The 15,680-nt window shown below is 41.1% G+C and overlaps 1 protein-coding gene across 1 annotated transcript in view; it reads right to left on the bottom strand.

Annotated features, from left to right (window-relative positions):
* Nucleotides 1-15,680, bottom strand: part of LOC117447508 (cytosolic carboxypeptidase 4) — a 181,147-nt gene that overhangs the window by 43,415 nt on the left and 122,052 nt on the right. The window contains 5 exon segments of the mRNA XM_034084216.1: nt 2,273-2,402; nt 2,605-2,785; nt 11,916-12,069; nt 13,172-13,304; nt 13,867-13,954. Coding sequence (XP_033940107.1) covers nt 2,273-2,402; nt 2,605-2,785; nt 11,916-12,069; nt 13,172-13,304; nt 13,867-13,954 — 686 coding nt within the window.

The following is a 15,680-nucleotide window of genomic DNA, read 5'->3' on the forward strand; positions in this document are numbered from 1 at the left end:
GGATAATCTGGCGTGGTTTCGTTCCATTTCACACAGCTGTTTGACGCTCTGCGTAACCTTACGGGAACTGTAGTCCTAAACGATAGCTGGGGATTATGGGTAGTGTAGTGTCTTTGGCCATCCTAAACTCAGAAATGTTGACAATCGCAATGATGCTCGAAATGTCCCTTACAGGCCTACGTCTGTTTCCGGTTATTTTTATTTTGAAATTCAGTTCCTGACGGACACCAAAAAAGCCCGAGATTATGGAATTAAACCAATAAATAAAAGCAAGGATAATTGTGTGTTATTGGTGAGTAAATAACAGTGTGTTATTTTGAAAAGAACAACAAATTAGAAGGAAAAAATATTTAAAAATACAGATTTCAGTATCCTGAGGCTCTGAGCCCCATTTATTTTCCTCACAGACGGCAACAAAAGTCCGAAATTATACGATTTAAAATAAAAGCAATAATTGTGGCTTGATATTGAGTAAGAACATGTTTTTATGAACCACACAGCTTCCGGTCTTCCACGACCCGACCGGAGAAAAAGACGTGCTGCAGGCACGAAACACATTACCAGTAGAAATACATTGCTTTTAAAATCGTCCTGTGCAACACGAAAAAAAGGGGCAAATCGTGATGCTGAACACGAATCAATAGATTAAAAATCGTGTTGGTGAACACGAAATGCCGTGAGACTGGGTTGAAACGGGAGGAGCCAAGTGAAAAACAAGCGCCCCTCATCCCAATCCACCCACACCGCAGGATTTTTTTCTTTTTTTTTACCCAAAAAAAATATTGTATATTATCGGGGCTATTAATACTGGTATCGGGTTTATCGGGATGACGTCATAATTCCTAATATCGGACCGATAATTATCGGCCCGATAATTATCGTGCATCCCTAATTATAGCATGAGGGGCTAAACAACCAAATACAATAAAACACCAGCGGTACTTAGTTCAATCAAAGTAGGATTTGCCTCCTCTTTGCCACCCTCGTGACTCCAGCAGGACTCTATTGTCTTTGTCAGTCTTACTCCAGCAGGACTGGCCCAATGGTTTTACAATTACATTAAACCCTAAGTTATAAAGTTATGAGTCTAACCCTTAATACAGTTACACCTACTCAATAAAGCTCTTAGTATTCTACACATGTTTAAATCAAAGTTAACCCTAGCAGTCAGTTAGTTCAGTGTTAAGGTTTCTGTCAAATGAGTTGTCCCAAGTTTCTGCCTGACATACTGTAGCGGTTTTGAGATTTAAAATCACAATTTCAGTCAGATCAACTACAGAGCATTTATACGGAGTACACACACAGAAACAGAGAAGTCTAAAGACAGAATGTTACTCACACAATTCTAGAAGTCACCAGTTGTTATCCTGTCAAAATCAACCCCCCTCTCGCATGTGCATGATTCACTAGACACTGTTGGAACAGCACTGTAGTTGTTTTTCTGGTTAGAACAGTCTCCAAGAGCCTCATGTTTTTCATGTGTGGATCACCTGCTGGAAAGAGGTTTCTAAATATTTTTGAAAGAGCACAAGCTGTTTGCTGTTTGTCAGGGTACAGCAACGGTTGGCAGTTAATTACTTGAATAAGCCTCATCCCATTATATTTCAGTATTGGGAAGACATACAAAAACACCTTCTTTCAGCTCTGTTTTGCTGAATAATTGGTATTGTGAGGGAAACTTATAACAATCAGTAATTCATTTAGTTGTTCATTAGTTTCCCATTGTTTTGAACACTTTTTTTTTTAAATTGTCAATGTTAGTGGAATCTGATTTATTTACTGATATTTCAAAAAGTTAAGGAAACAGTATTAGAGCGCTTTCTGGCATAGACTCCATTTACAATTAGATAGAAATTAAGAAAATGGCGGAGACTGACTAACTTGTTTTAGTTATCACTCTTGACTAAAGTCTTTGTGTTGTGCTTAGCCTAAAGACTGGAAACAGGGAGAAACAGCTGCCCTTTCTGTGTCCAAAGTTGAGAGATACATAGGCCAGCCCCTCATCCACATCTACTGATATTCTGTACAAACTGTGAAGTCCACTGAGACAAATGTAACATTTGTGATATTGGGCTATATAAATAAACATTAATTGATTGATTGATCCACTCACTAATATCATCTATGGTGCTGAAGATGTAATGCATTTAAAAACCGAAACACTATAACCATTCAATCTGATTTCAGGGGAAAGCTGGAGAGATTTTAGAACTGATGTGACCACAATATCTTTGGATAAATGACATGTAAGTTTAAAGGTTCACATGTTCACCAGTGGAGTCCGTCCTATACTGTTGAGGTAGTAGAGGAAGCCCTTGGTGTGATAGATGGTTGGACTGAGGACGGGGTCTGGTTTACTCCACTGACGATTCAGATCCTCGCCGTTCAGATCACAGCGATTCCTGCAGGGACACACCGCAGAAGAGAGAGGGCATGTCTTATGAGGTTTTTGAATGAAGTTCTTGGAGCAATGAACTGAAAAAACCAAGAGGATGCTGAAGGCTAATCTGTACAATACTAAAGGTTTAATTAAAGGAGGTACTCGATTATTATTCTATTCCATCCACTGCTTGTCAGTGGGTCCCTCGGCCTCCCCACACTCACGTGCCGTTGATGACTCCGTCGGGGTTGAGCATGGGGATAATCTTGAAGATGAAGGCCTCCCTCAGACTCTGGGCCACCGGGTCACTGCTGCACAGAAACTCCAGGGTGCCCTTCATCACCCAGCTGGCATTGGACTCTCCCGGGTGGACACGGCATGTTAGCACGATGCAGGGGCGATTACCTGGACAGGGACAGAGACACACCATTCAGTAAAAAATAATTTCAGTGTGGAAATGATGGGCTGTGTATGTATAATGAAAACATGTTTTCAACAACACTTGTCACTATTTTCCAAAGCTGATTATTAATCTGTACTTTTACAGTTTTTAACGCAGCTTAACTTTAGTTCTGAAGGTACGTTTTTATTATTACATTGCATTTAGCTGATGCTTTTATCCAAAGCGACTTACAATAAGTACATTCGACCAGGAAGACACAACCTTGAAGAAAACAGAATCATATAAGTACATCAGGTTTCATAGAGCTACGTATTTCAAGTGCTACTCAACTGTAACTGTAAGACTGTAACGTCCAATTATTGTTTCCTGTGACAGATAATGGCCCACCCTTCTTTACACTTGTATTGGTTTGTTTCTACAAAAATACCTTTGGAAGGTATTAGGGTTGCCAGAAATGTACCATGATCAAAATCGATTATTCGGCAGCCCTGGCGAATAATAATCGATTAGTACTCAGATCTTGTACTTGTGTAAAAGTAGAAGTACTCAGATCTTGTTCTTGAGTAAAAGTAGAAGTACTCAGATCTTGTACTTGAGTAAAAGTAGAAGTACTCAGATATTGTACTTAGTAAAAGTAGAAGTACTCAGATCTTGTACTTAGTAAAAGTAGAAGTACTCAGATCTTGTATTTAGTAAAAGTAGAAGTACTCAGATCTTGTACTTGAGTAAAAGTAGAAGTACTCAGATCTTGTACTTGAGTAAAAGTAGAAGTACTCAGATCTTGTACTTGAGTAAAAGTAGAAGTACTCTGATCTTGTAGTGAAATTATAAGTACTCAGATCTTGTACTTAGTAAAAGTAGAAGTACTCAGATCTTGTAGTGAAATTATAAGTACTCAGATCTTGTACTTAGTAAAAGTAGAAGTACTCAGATCTTGTACTTAGTAAAAGTAGTAGAAGTACTCAGATCTTGTACTTGAGTAAAAGTAGAAGTACTCAGATATTGTTCTTGAGTAAAAGTAGAAGTACTCAGATCTTGTACTTGGTAAAAGTAGAAGTACCAGAGTGTAGGAATACTCTGTTACAGTAAAAGTCCTGCATTCAAAATGTTCCTCAAGTGAAAATAGAAAAGTATTCTCATCTAAATATAGTGAAAGTAGCGACACTAAAAGTAGTTGTTGTGCAGATTGGTCCATTTCAGAATAATATATATGATATGTTTTATAATGATTGATCATGAAAGTGTTCTCAAAGCTGGTAAAGGTGCAGCTAGTTTGAATGACTTTGTAGACTGCAGGGTAGCTGGTGGATTTACCCAGGTGGAACTAAAGTCTGAAGTAACATCTGTGAAGTAACTAAAGGTGTTAAATACATGTAGTGCAGTAGAAGTACACCATGTACCTCTGAACTGTTGTGCAGTAGAAGTACACCATGTACCTCTGAACTGTTGTGCAGTAGAAGTACACCATGTACCTCTGAACTGTAGAGGAGTAGAAGTACACCATGTACCTCTGAACTGTAGAGAAGTAGAAGTACACCATGTACCTCTGAACTGTAGTGGAGTAGAAGTACACCATGTACCTCTAAACTGTAGTGGAGTAGAAGTACACCATGTATCTCTGAACTGCAGTGGAGTAGAAGTACACCATGTACCTCTGACTTGCGTTCACTACCAACCTAAAAGTACCTCAACAATTAATCAATAATGTATTGAAAAGTTATTTGGCTGATTGTTGTATATCGGCTCAGCCAGGTTATATGGGAGGCCCAGTCTACGTACAGGTCACTAATTTTGAAATATTAAACTTGGTTTTCTTTTCTTTAATTTTTCATCCTCACGTAGAAGGCTATCACGAAACACACATTTGGTTGTTTATAGCATAAAGAACATCTGATTTAATGTGAGGTAGGGAAATAATATTTGAGTATGTGTATATAAATATGTAATTTACAGCAGCTGTAAGATGCTTGAAAAGCTGGAAAATGCACCTTGAAAATGCTTGAAAAGTGCTTGAATTTGACTTTGGAAAAGGTGTAAGAACCCTGAATTCAGTTCAGTTGCTGTTATGTTCACTCTAAAACATACTACAACAAGATGCAGGCTATCATGCTTTCCCTCCAATTAATAATATTATTGTTTGCATTTATATTCAAAGAAATTACTTTAAATAAAGTATTAAAACAATTAGATACTCAGACAGGGAGCTCCACTTGAACAGACTCAGACTTGTTTTTTGTGTTTCCAGTTTTATTTTGAGAAGTTTTCTCTCCTTGTGTCTTGCCTGCTTTGACTTCCTGTCTTTGTGTTTTTCCGCCTTTGTGATTAGGCTTGTTTGAGACACATTGCGGCTCGCCTCGAAAGTAGACGAGAGTTGCCGATCGCAGCCGGGGGAGGTGTCAAAAAGCTCGTCTTAAGTCGGACAGCTCGGACTCGGAGTCGGCTTGACTGGCTGGGTTTGCAATGGCGGAAATTCCATTTTACCCACTGTAGACAAAGGTGATCTCCATTGCTTTATATAGGTTTGTTAATTCAGTCATGATGATGAACCACACCAGTGACTGGGTTCCATCATTAGAAATGCTCCTCCCTCTTAATGTTTGCAAAACTGATAGGTGGACAGGCTACAAACGATCAGTCCCTTCAGATCCGCACACATGAAGCTTAATGAGCATGAATTGAACAGACCTGCTGCTGTGTTAATTCTTTAGCTGCCACTTTAAGCTTTATGATGTGTACAACATGGATGTAATTTGATTTAATCTTGCCATTTTAAATGATGTATTTAATAAATAAGGTTAAACCAAATCATTACATTACAATAGATTTTATTTTTAATGATTTGGTTTAACTTAAAGAGAAACTTTATTGTTATTGCACAGATTACAGGTACTGAGACAACGAAATGCAGTGTAGCTTCTAACCAGGTGCAACAAGCAGTGAAGTGGAAAGTAATGTACACAATCTACAGAATAACATATAGAATGAATTGAATGATGAATAAACAGTGGGGTATGAATACACTAGATATCAGCCTGTGAGCAGTATGAACAGTGCGTATGAATATGCTAAGATATATAAAGTATGAAAACGGTAAGCAGTATAGTATAAAATATATAGATATTAATTTCATGATGATAAACATTGTGGAACAATGATGAAAAATGGGAATGGATGTGGCGACGTAAAACTGACACAAAACAACAACAAACTTTTGCCAGCCAATTGGAGAGCTTCATCAGCAGCACGTGGTAAAAACCACCAATGAGCGCTCAGCTCGAGATACCAGCGAGCCGTTTCCCATCAAGCATTTCGCTTCCGCAGCTCGTGGAGAGCAACTGCGCCAACTCGCCTCGCCTCGCTCTCAAGGCTGCGGGCGTCTTTGTCCCGCGAGATTTCAAAGTCTCATGTGGGCGAGCCTCCAGAGCAAGTCGGACAAAATGACTAACCATCATGCAACGCACTAGCAAGACGTTGATCGCAACTGCGCAGGTCTTGCTTGTCTCAAACAAGCCTATTATCTACCCCGCCCTGATTCTTCCCACCCGTGTGTAATAATAATAATGCATTTTATTTATATAGCGCTTTTCACAACTATTACGTTCCCTACTGGGCTAGGGGAACCAAAGGGAAGCAACACAACCAGAATGGGATTGGTATTAATTATAAGTGGTTTTATTATAAATAGCAGCGGTAAACAAAATGGCAGGCATGCAGCCTGGAACAACAACAAAAGGCCAAAAGGGCACAGGTTGACAAATAACCAAAGAAAGGGAGGACTCTAAAAAGGGAGCCTGTTTACATACAAAAAAATAGATAATAACTTTGTAGTCGTCTCCAGCAGGTGTGCGCCGGCTGTGCACCGGCTGTGCGCCCGGCGTACTCCATTCAGTGTCCTCGGAAGTGGACCAGGAGATGACAGCCAATCAATGTAATGTAATGTAATGTAATCACGTTGGGGCAACCACACAGGCAACCACACAGCTCATGTACATTATCACACACACAGCTGCAGACAATCCCAGACAGGTTACTGAGCAGGCAGAAACAGCAGCCGTAACAACAACTCAAAGACACTTTACAGTATGAGGGAGGGTAGACAAATAAGGATAGGCAAACAAGTAAGTATAGTAAAATTAAAAAATTAAAATAAATAAAAAGGCAATCAAGAGGAAGTTGATTGAGAGGGGGGGGGGGCTTATGGGTAGACAGAGTTGAAAAGATGTGTTTTGAGGCGGGACTGAAAGACTGTGAGGGACTCAGAGTCACGGAGATCTTGGGGGATGGAGTTCCAGAGCCTAGGAGCTGCCAATGAGAAGGCTCTGTCCCCAAAGCTGCAGAGTGTGGATGTGGGAATGGATATGAGTCCGGCTGCGGTGGATCTGAGGGACCGTAGGGGTTGATAAGGAGTGAGAAGGTTTGTTAGATAAGGGGGGGCCAGATGGTGGAGTGCTTTGTAGGTGAGGACCAGCATTTTGTAGTTGATGCGATGGGAGACAGGAAGCCAGTGGAGGTCTTTGAGGACTGGGGTGATGTGATGCCATGATTTGGTATGTGTGAGGAGACGTGCAGCTGCATTTCGAACCCGTTGGAGTCTGTTGAGGGATGTAGTGCTGATAGTCACCTTGTGTTTTTGCCTGCCCCATGTGTGCCTTGTCAATGGGATTTGGGTCTGAGTTTATATATGCCTGTCTTTCCCAGTGTTCTCTTTCAGCCCGTCGTCAATGTTTCCCATTGCTTGCAATGTTACCTGTGATTTTCACATGTGTTAACTGTGAATTTGCTTCCTGTGTTTCTCGTGCCATCCCAGTTTCTTTCTTCAAAGACTTTCTTGTTGTTTGTGCTTTTGTTATGTGCTACCTTAGCCTGCTCCTTTTACATTTTTGTTTCACATCAGCTTTATTTCAGCATTCTGCTCCATCCATACCCTGTGACAGGAGGCTGCTGTCACTTTTATGAGTGAGAACTAGAGAATTCAAAGAGTTCCGGAAAAAAATAATGTAAAAAAGCGACACAGGAACCATCGTACCCCAGCTCCAGCTGCCTGCAGGTCATGCCTGTCTTGCTAAATGACATTATGTCTGCTAATGAACAGCTCTCAGAGATGAACTGTGATTGCAGTGAACACTTTTTCAATTTGAGACAGGAAGTAGGCTTCCCTCCTTCCGTTCTGAAAGAAAAGCTTGTATGTTGAAGAAAAACATCAACGATAAGGCACAGAACTTAGTTTTCGCCATCATCATAATGCTTTTTAACACAGGAGAAATGAGACATCTAAGTTGACCAATCACAACAGAGCCGGCCAGCTAACCAATCAGAGCAGACTGGGCTCTGGTTTCAGACAGAGGGTGAAAAGAGGTGCTCCAGCACAGGCAGTATGTTAAAAAGAAAGAGCTTTTTGAACTTTAACGCATGCATACTGTACATGTCACAGAAGAGGCGCAAAATACTAATATGAACCGAAAACTGAGCATCATATGTCCTCTTTAAAGGGGAAAGGAAACACCAATTACAGTTATAATATTCCGGTAGTTTATTCATTTTACAATGGATATTGATCGTAATATTTATTGTATATGATATTTCTCGCCAAAAGAAAATTAATTATCCGCCGGCCAGGTGGGGAATTCCGGGACCAGGCCACCGCCATTAGGGGAGTCCCACATGGTGACGTCACTGGATGGGTCTTCGCTCCGGGTATCCATACACAACGTAGCAGATATGGCAGCGATGGAGGAATTTTGCAATGAGATCGACGTTTTGAACGATGCATTTGACTATTCGTCGGGAGATGACATTGATGTGGAAGCATCTACAGTTACCAGGCATCCCATGGCCTATGCTTATAAACCGATTCGGTCGAATAGAGTGGCATACGATCCGGAAAAAAAACACACAAAAAAACACAATGCTAACAGTGAGCCTCTGAATTAGCCCCGAGCGAACAATGCTAACCTATTACTGCACCGAAAATCACTCCTAGCTCCCTTATTACTTATCCTAGCCGCACATCCAACACATTGTTTATGATCGCAAGGAGACACAGAATCTAACGGTGCCCACCACAACACTGAAAGATACAAACTCGGTTATCAACAAAAACGTACATCAAAACAAGTGGCGCTAGGTACTAACATACGCTAGGCTAACGGCTTACCTTCCTCATTGTCTGGTCTAAACTGGTCTTCAATGGCATTACAACGATAAAAACGATGATGTAGTTAATCCATAGGTTAATATCCAATGGGGCTGTGTCCCCTTTGAAATGTTCTGATAATCTATAAGCAATACAACTGCAATTCCGTTATCTGCTGTCCGCTCTGTGCTCCGTGCGCTCTGGGTCCTGCAATACCATCCATTGAACACCTAGTCCAGCAATACTAGCCTTTTTAGGGCTGTTTTCGACAGATGAGCGTGTGTATGCCAGTTTAATTAGTTGAGCTATAGAACACCCCCAATTCTCTATTGTACGTCATAATAATAGCTACCATTTAGTTTGGACGCGATTGCGTTAATTAATAAGGTCACACTGTGTCAGTAAATACATGTGTGAGCTAGTAATCTGGTAGTGCTGCAATATTTACCTCTCTCTCGGCATGAAGCAACTCGTTTGGTGGCTCGAACTTCACGTTTGTTGACACTGTCATTGTCTTGCGCGGCCGACGTGCTGGGACGGTCGGTGTTCCCGACTGCATACGTTGAGAAATCGAATATTGTGGGAACAGATCCTGGCTTCAAATCCAATGTTTTGTATTGAACCAGGCATCCAGACTGGACTTTGAGCAGCTTCTCATCCTTTAGTGGCAGCCTATGGAAATGTACTTCTTCCTTCTTCGTATAAAATCCATTTGTGCAGCCTGGGGCAATACAATAAACTCCTGATGACGACCGTTTTCTTGTAATGTAAACTACTGGTGCATTGCACGCCATGTTGTTTGTTATTGAGCTTTGGCCCAGGAAGCCGTACCCAATCAGTGACGTCACTGGAAAAGTCCCGGAGCAATGGAAGCGCCCATGGTCATTAGGCACGTATTTCAAAAAGTAAATTTGCGTATCTCGATCGTTTACATTGGAAATAGACTAGATAAATACATTTCCTAATGGGAATATTGTCGCATGGAAAGCAGTTTGAAAAGTGTTTCCATTTCCCTTTAAGAGTTTAGAAACTCAAATAAACTTCAAATTCACACATTTGTATTCAATAAGTTGCCCACAGCTCTATACTCTGACCTAGCTACTTGTATTAGCATCTTCATTGGCATACCAAGGAAGGGGACACACACACACATTATCCCTCAGGTATAAAGAAGCAACACAGTCAGATCTCCATAAGCATAGCAGGGAGTTGTGTTCTCCGTCAGAAGGTTAATTGCTTTGTTTAACGGAACCTCACACAGAGGAAAATGTCCTCTCCACTCCACCTAAAGGCCAACACTAGAGATCAACAAAAACACCCTGGGATTCTGCGAACTGAATCAAATCGATGTGGAGTGCAAATTGGGCTACGAGAAAAGACAAACACCGAGGGGAAGAGGGGGAAATGCTCGTGTGAGAAATCTACAGCTGGGTCACCAGTTGAAATGAGCCCTTACACATCCCCTAGTCAGGGGTTTTCAAAGTGTGGGAAGGTGAGCCTCTCCTCAGAGAACATAAGAACAGCCCCCCCTCCCAATTATTATTATTATTATTGTTGTTGTTGTTGTTGTTGTTGTTGCTATAATGCAGGGGTATTCCATTGCATTTCAAAGAGGTCCAGTAAGAGAAAATGTCATTAAATGCTCTGTTTTCGCTGTCTACCTTTCTCTTTGTTGAGCACGCCATTTGAAATTACTCACTGCTGTTTCTCTCTTCTTGTCTCGTCTCTGTGTGTGTGTTAGAATCTACCGTGCTGACTCACTGACGCACCGATTTGATTGGCTGAGTAGCGTCACCTCCTTAAAACATTAAACAATAACCTTTTAAAACCTTTTTATCTTTTACATTTTTTTTTTAACATTTTCAACATCATGGATAAATCCTTATCAAACCTTTATTTATATGCTCCCGGCAACACGCTGAACATCAACTTTGCCTCCTTATTACACTCGGCCCTACTTTAGTGGGAGCAATGAGTCTGCGTCTTTGATGCGCACAGGACGATGCAGGGATGCAATGTAGACAGAAACCAATGCAGATCATCCTCTGGCTGCAGCCTTGACCGGTATTTGCTTTTGATCAAAGTCAATGCGGAAAACCCGCACTCACACAGGTCGGTGGAGGTGAAGGGAACGAGCAATTTTACAGCCTTTTTGGCGAGGTGGGGGAACTCGGTCTCCACAGAGCGGACTGTCAACGGCCCTTGACGACCGGCCGTTCTGTGATTCTCCAGATTCTACAGAGGACCAGTCCGCCCCAAGTGACACACGTGTTCTGCCAGACGCTGTCTCCTCTCTCACTTTAGGTAACTTCACAAAACATCGATCCATGTTGCCGCTCACATAAAGTTAGCTGAAGTTAACTAGCTAGATTTCACTATTTCTCATAATTGTTTTCTCACGCTGCGCCTCCCCTGAAGCTCTCAGGCACCCCCCATGGGAGGCGCGCCTCACACTTTGAAAACCGCTTCCCTAGTGAATATTAATGCCAGTTGAATTTCTGTCTATGTTGATGACCTGTGTTAACTGGACGTATCAGAGGAAGCATTTTACATTCCGAGGACATTGTTTCATAATAAAATGCTGATGGCTTTTCGAGCATTTTGGGGAAAAGGAGAAGATAAAATGGCATAATTGCTATGCACAAATGCCCTGTGTGTAATATTATATTATGCTTATGTAGATATGCTATAATGAATCTCATATGGTTTCCCCAAACAAATGATTTCTTCATATTTCCAATTGCTAAGGATCACTGGCTTTCAATTAAGGAGTGAAAACAAACAAAGAATGGGGTATCTGTCTCTGTCAGCATGCATGGCTGCTTCACACACACATGAACACACACACACACACACACACACACACACACACACACACACACACACACACACACACACACACACACACACACACACACACACACACACACACACACACACACACACACACACACACACACACACACACACACACACACACACACACACACCGTACTCACGGAGCTGGTGCATGTCTCTCCAGCTCCGGCTGGCAGGACAGGCAGTGATGGTCACCACTGGGCACACGTTTCCAGCCAGAGTGCTGCAAAGAACCTGCTGCTGAAAGAACACCTTGGTAGGATCCACTGACCTCTGCAGCAGCTTCAGGTTAGCCTGAGAGACACAGAGCAGACCCTGAGTGATGGTTCTGTATCTTATTGTGTTTTATACAAATGTGTATTTATTAGGGCTTTCAACTTTGATCCGTTTACGCACCCAATTCATCTGAAAACCTCAAACCAAATGAATCAAATCATCAAGTTTGATTAGAACTCCCTCCTGGAATACCAACGCAGAACTGAAGTGCATGGCAGTGAAAAGACAAAGACAGCATGGAACATGTATTTCACTGACGAGAGACCACTGTAAATCAGTAAGAATCATAACAGGGTTTTTGACTTTGTTTTAACATCTCAGCTTAGTTTTGAAGATGGCTGAATTATTGGCATGACAATTTCCGACATTAAGCTGAAGCATCGACAAAGCTGCTGTCCCAGAGAGCTGCTGTGATCACCCTCTGTATACTGTGAGCTACACAGGGTGTATTCTCTCTGCTGCTATCATAGCGGGTGCATGCTTCAGCAACATGCCTTTCCTCACTTTTCACCACACCGAAAGCTAACAGTAAAGTTGCCACGAGGTAGATTTCTCTTATTAGTCTGTCATGCATTTCTGTATTACAACATCACAGTCACCCCCCAAAATACAATAAATAATACTGAGATGAATCATTATTAATCACAAGATGTATTGGTGATTAACGCGATAACATTATTTCCGTACATACATACTAATATATATGTAATATATCAAACTAATTGGTTTACCATACATATTCTGATGGAAGCTTAATGGTGTGTATGGTCATCATAAGGAAGCATTTGTACATATCTGAAAAAAATACATATTTGTGACCAAATTATTAACATGGTTCTTCATAGACACAAACTATTTGGTTTTGTTTTTAAAAGTATTTTTTGGGCATTTCAGGCAGACAGTGGAGAGACACAAATAAATTGGAGACATGGGGACGAATGTCCCGTGGCTGGACTTTAAACTGGCAAATTGATGTGGTGGTTTTATTTTAATATTAAAAGTCATCAGATGATGAATTGATGGATGGATGGGCAGATGTATGGGTTGGTGGATGGATGGAAGATGGTCAAATGGATGGATGGATTAGTGGAAGGATGGATTGAAGGATGGTGATGAGTACCTTGAGAGCAGAGTACGTGTAGGGATAATGGTAGGCCAGGTAGCAGACGTCTTCACTGTGTTTGAAGGCGACGGTAAAGGTCAGAGTATAAAAGGTGGTTCTCCGTCTGCCCCGAGCTGGACAATAGTGGTTTCTGGAGGAGAATAACAAAGAGTAACTTATACGTGTAGCTGAAAGGTCCTTCTCTAGTAGTGTATGAAGGTCTCTATCTTAAGCACTGGGCTGAGTAAATGGTGCGCGGCAATTTATTTAAATGGCACGACTAACCAAGATGTTGTTGATGAGTCCTATATAGTTTCTATACATTTTTTATGGTTGTATTTTTCTGTTTATAAGATCAATTAGATGTAAGAATAGTTCCATTCTTGACATATGTGAGTTTATTAATATATGTATTACACTGTATTCATTACATTACAAGTAAACTCACAGCATATGGATACAAATAGCGCATGTTCAGCTCAAACAGCTTATCTCCCCGGAGACTAAACAGAGATGGGGGCTGTTACATAAACTATGTACCACACATTAAGTTATTAGAGATGAAGTTGCATCCCTTATCTGTACTGAACCCACTCCTGGCAGTCTGATTTAGTCACACCACAACATTGGATGACCAGCATTGTGTTAAAAGTAATGACATGTGGACTGCAGCTAGAGAGGAAACACATTACATGTGTGCATTTCATTCATACCTGTAGTAACAAATCTCAGTGCCAGACCTGACCCAGTGTGGTCTTCCTTCCAGAGCTTCCCTGACAGAGTACAGCACCGGCTGCATTCCTGCAGAACACACAGACAAGTGATGGAGGTGTGCTGTATATGAACTTGCTGAAAGACATTTGAGGTGTCACGGGTCAGGAGGAAAAGCTGTTGTATAGTAATGAGAAGGTTAAGGGTCACATGCCTGGCAACCTGCCACAGGTTATGTGTGTGTGAATTTGTGAACATTGACTTGGCATTTGTTGTGGTCAGTAGACTTACAAATGGACATATAAACACAGTCCTAACCCTATGAATAATGGACTACCACCTTTATTTGTCGACCTTCCCTATCTTCTACACTGTTATGTTGATAGCAATATTAGAATAATTGTATACAGGGTTTGAAATAAAAAATGCAGCAAACCTGCAGATCTTTCAGTCAGTTCTTACCAAAAGGCAGCTTCACTCAAAAATAACTCTGAAACTCATCTTGTACATCTTAACACATTAAATAAGGGATATTAAAGTCTTGATACTGGGTAATTGGATTACCTATAAAAACATATCCGCTGGTTTACATACGTCTCTTTCCCAATGTGAGTCAATAGGAACAATTAGGTCCCAATGACGTCACGTGATATAGTAGTTGTAGTACCACTGTTTGGCAACATGTGCTTCGCCGCCTGGCGGTCTTCCTTGGGGCTTGGTTAAAACTCTTCATGTGTTTTCAAAATACTATGAAGCATGGTGACCTCGTAGCCACGAGCCAAACTCCCCTCAGTATCTCTGTGTTTGTCTCTGCTGGCTTTTAACCCTGAGCGAGAAAATATCCACTGTTCATGATTTAAAAACCATCAAACCCCCGAGGGTTAAAACGTGGTAGTGAGATTACGTTCTTTCCTGTCAGCACAGTACACTCTTTCTGGGCAAAGAGGAATTGTTTGTTCAATGGCATATAGACTATTTTGGAAGAAATATCCTTTCGTCTATTCATTCACCTCTTCCTAAGAAGAAACCGATTTCCCAAGGGACGTTAAAAGAGCAATTTTCCGGTACAAAGGGCATTGTATGAATCAGTGTGTGTATGAAGAAGTTAGATTGCTACTGGAGATACAGAGTGTGTATCAATCCCTTTGTCTGTTTGTGTACTTAGTTGTAATGGATGGTCTATTATGGTAGGAATCACTGCTGAGCCTGTGTGTGTGTGTGTGTGTGTGTGTGTGTGTGTGTGTGTGTGTGTGTGTGTGTGTGTGTGTGTGTGTGTGTGTGTGTGTGTGTGTGTGTGTGTGTGTGTGTGTGTGTGTGTGTGTGTGTGTGTGTGTGTGTGTGTGTGTGTGTGTGTGTGTGTGTGTCTGTCTATAAGAGATATAGAGAGTTGAGCAGGGCAACAATGCTCATACAGCCAGTGTTTTTAGTGTCCCAGTGGATGATGTCTCCTCATGTCAGCTCTATACATGTCAAATATGTAGGCGCATCACCAATGAAATAAATACAGGACAAATTGAACATGGGGAAAAAAATGATTCACATTCAACACCGCTTTGTCAAACAAACATCCAATAGAACAATATTATATTTACTCTTGCCTTTACTCTGATGTATCAGTCGGTAAGGCAAGGCAAGGCAAGTTTATTTATAGAGCACTTTTCAACGCAAGGCAATTCAAAGTGCTTTACAAAAAAAAAAAAAAAAAAAATGAAAGACATTAAGGTAAGTGTTTGTCTGACTTCACATCACCACGACTAAGCTAAAGGCAGCTAATGTTCAGCGTGATGACATTTATTTGTCTCTTTAAGTCCCTTGT

The sequence above is a fragment of the Pseudochaenichthys georgianus genome, chromosome 6 (assembly GCF_902827115.2).
Source record: "Pseudochaenichthys georgianus chromosome 6, fPseGeo1.2, whole genome shotgun sequence".
In the NCBI taxonomy this organism is placed as follows: Eukaryota; Metazoa; Chordata; class Actinopteri; order Perciformes; family Channichthyidae; genus Pseudochaenichthys; species Pseudochaenichthys georgianus.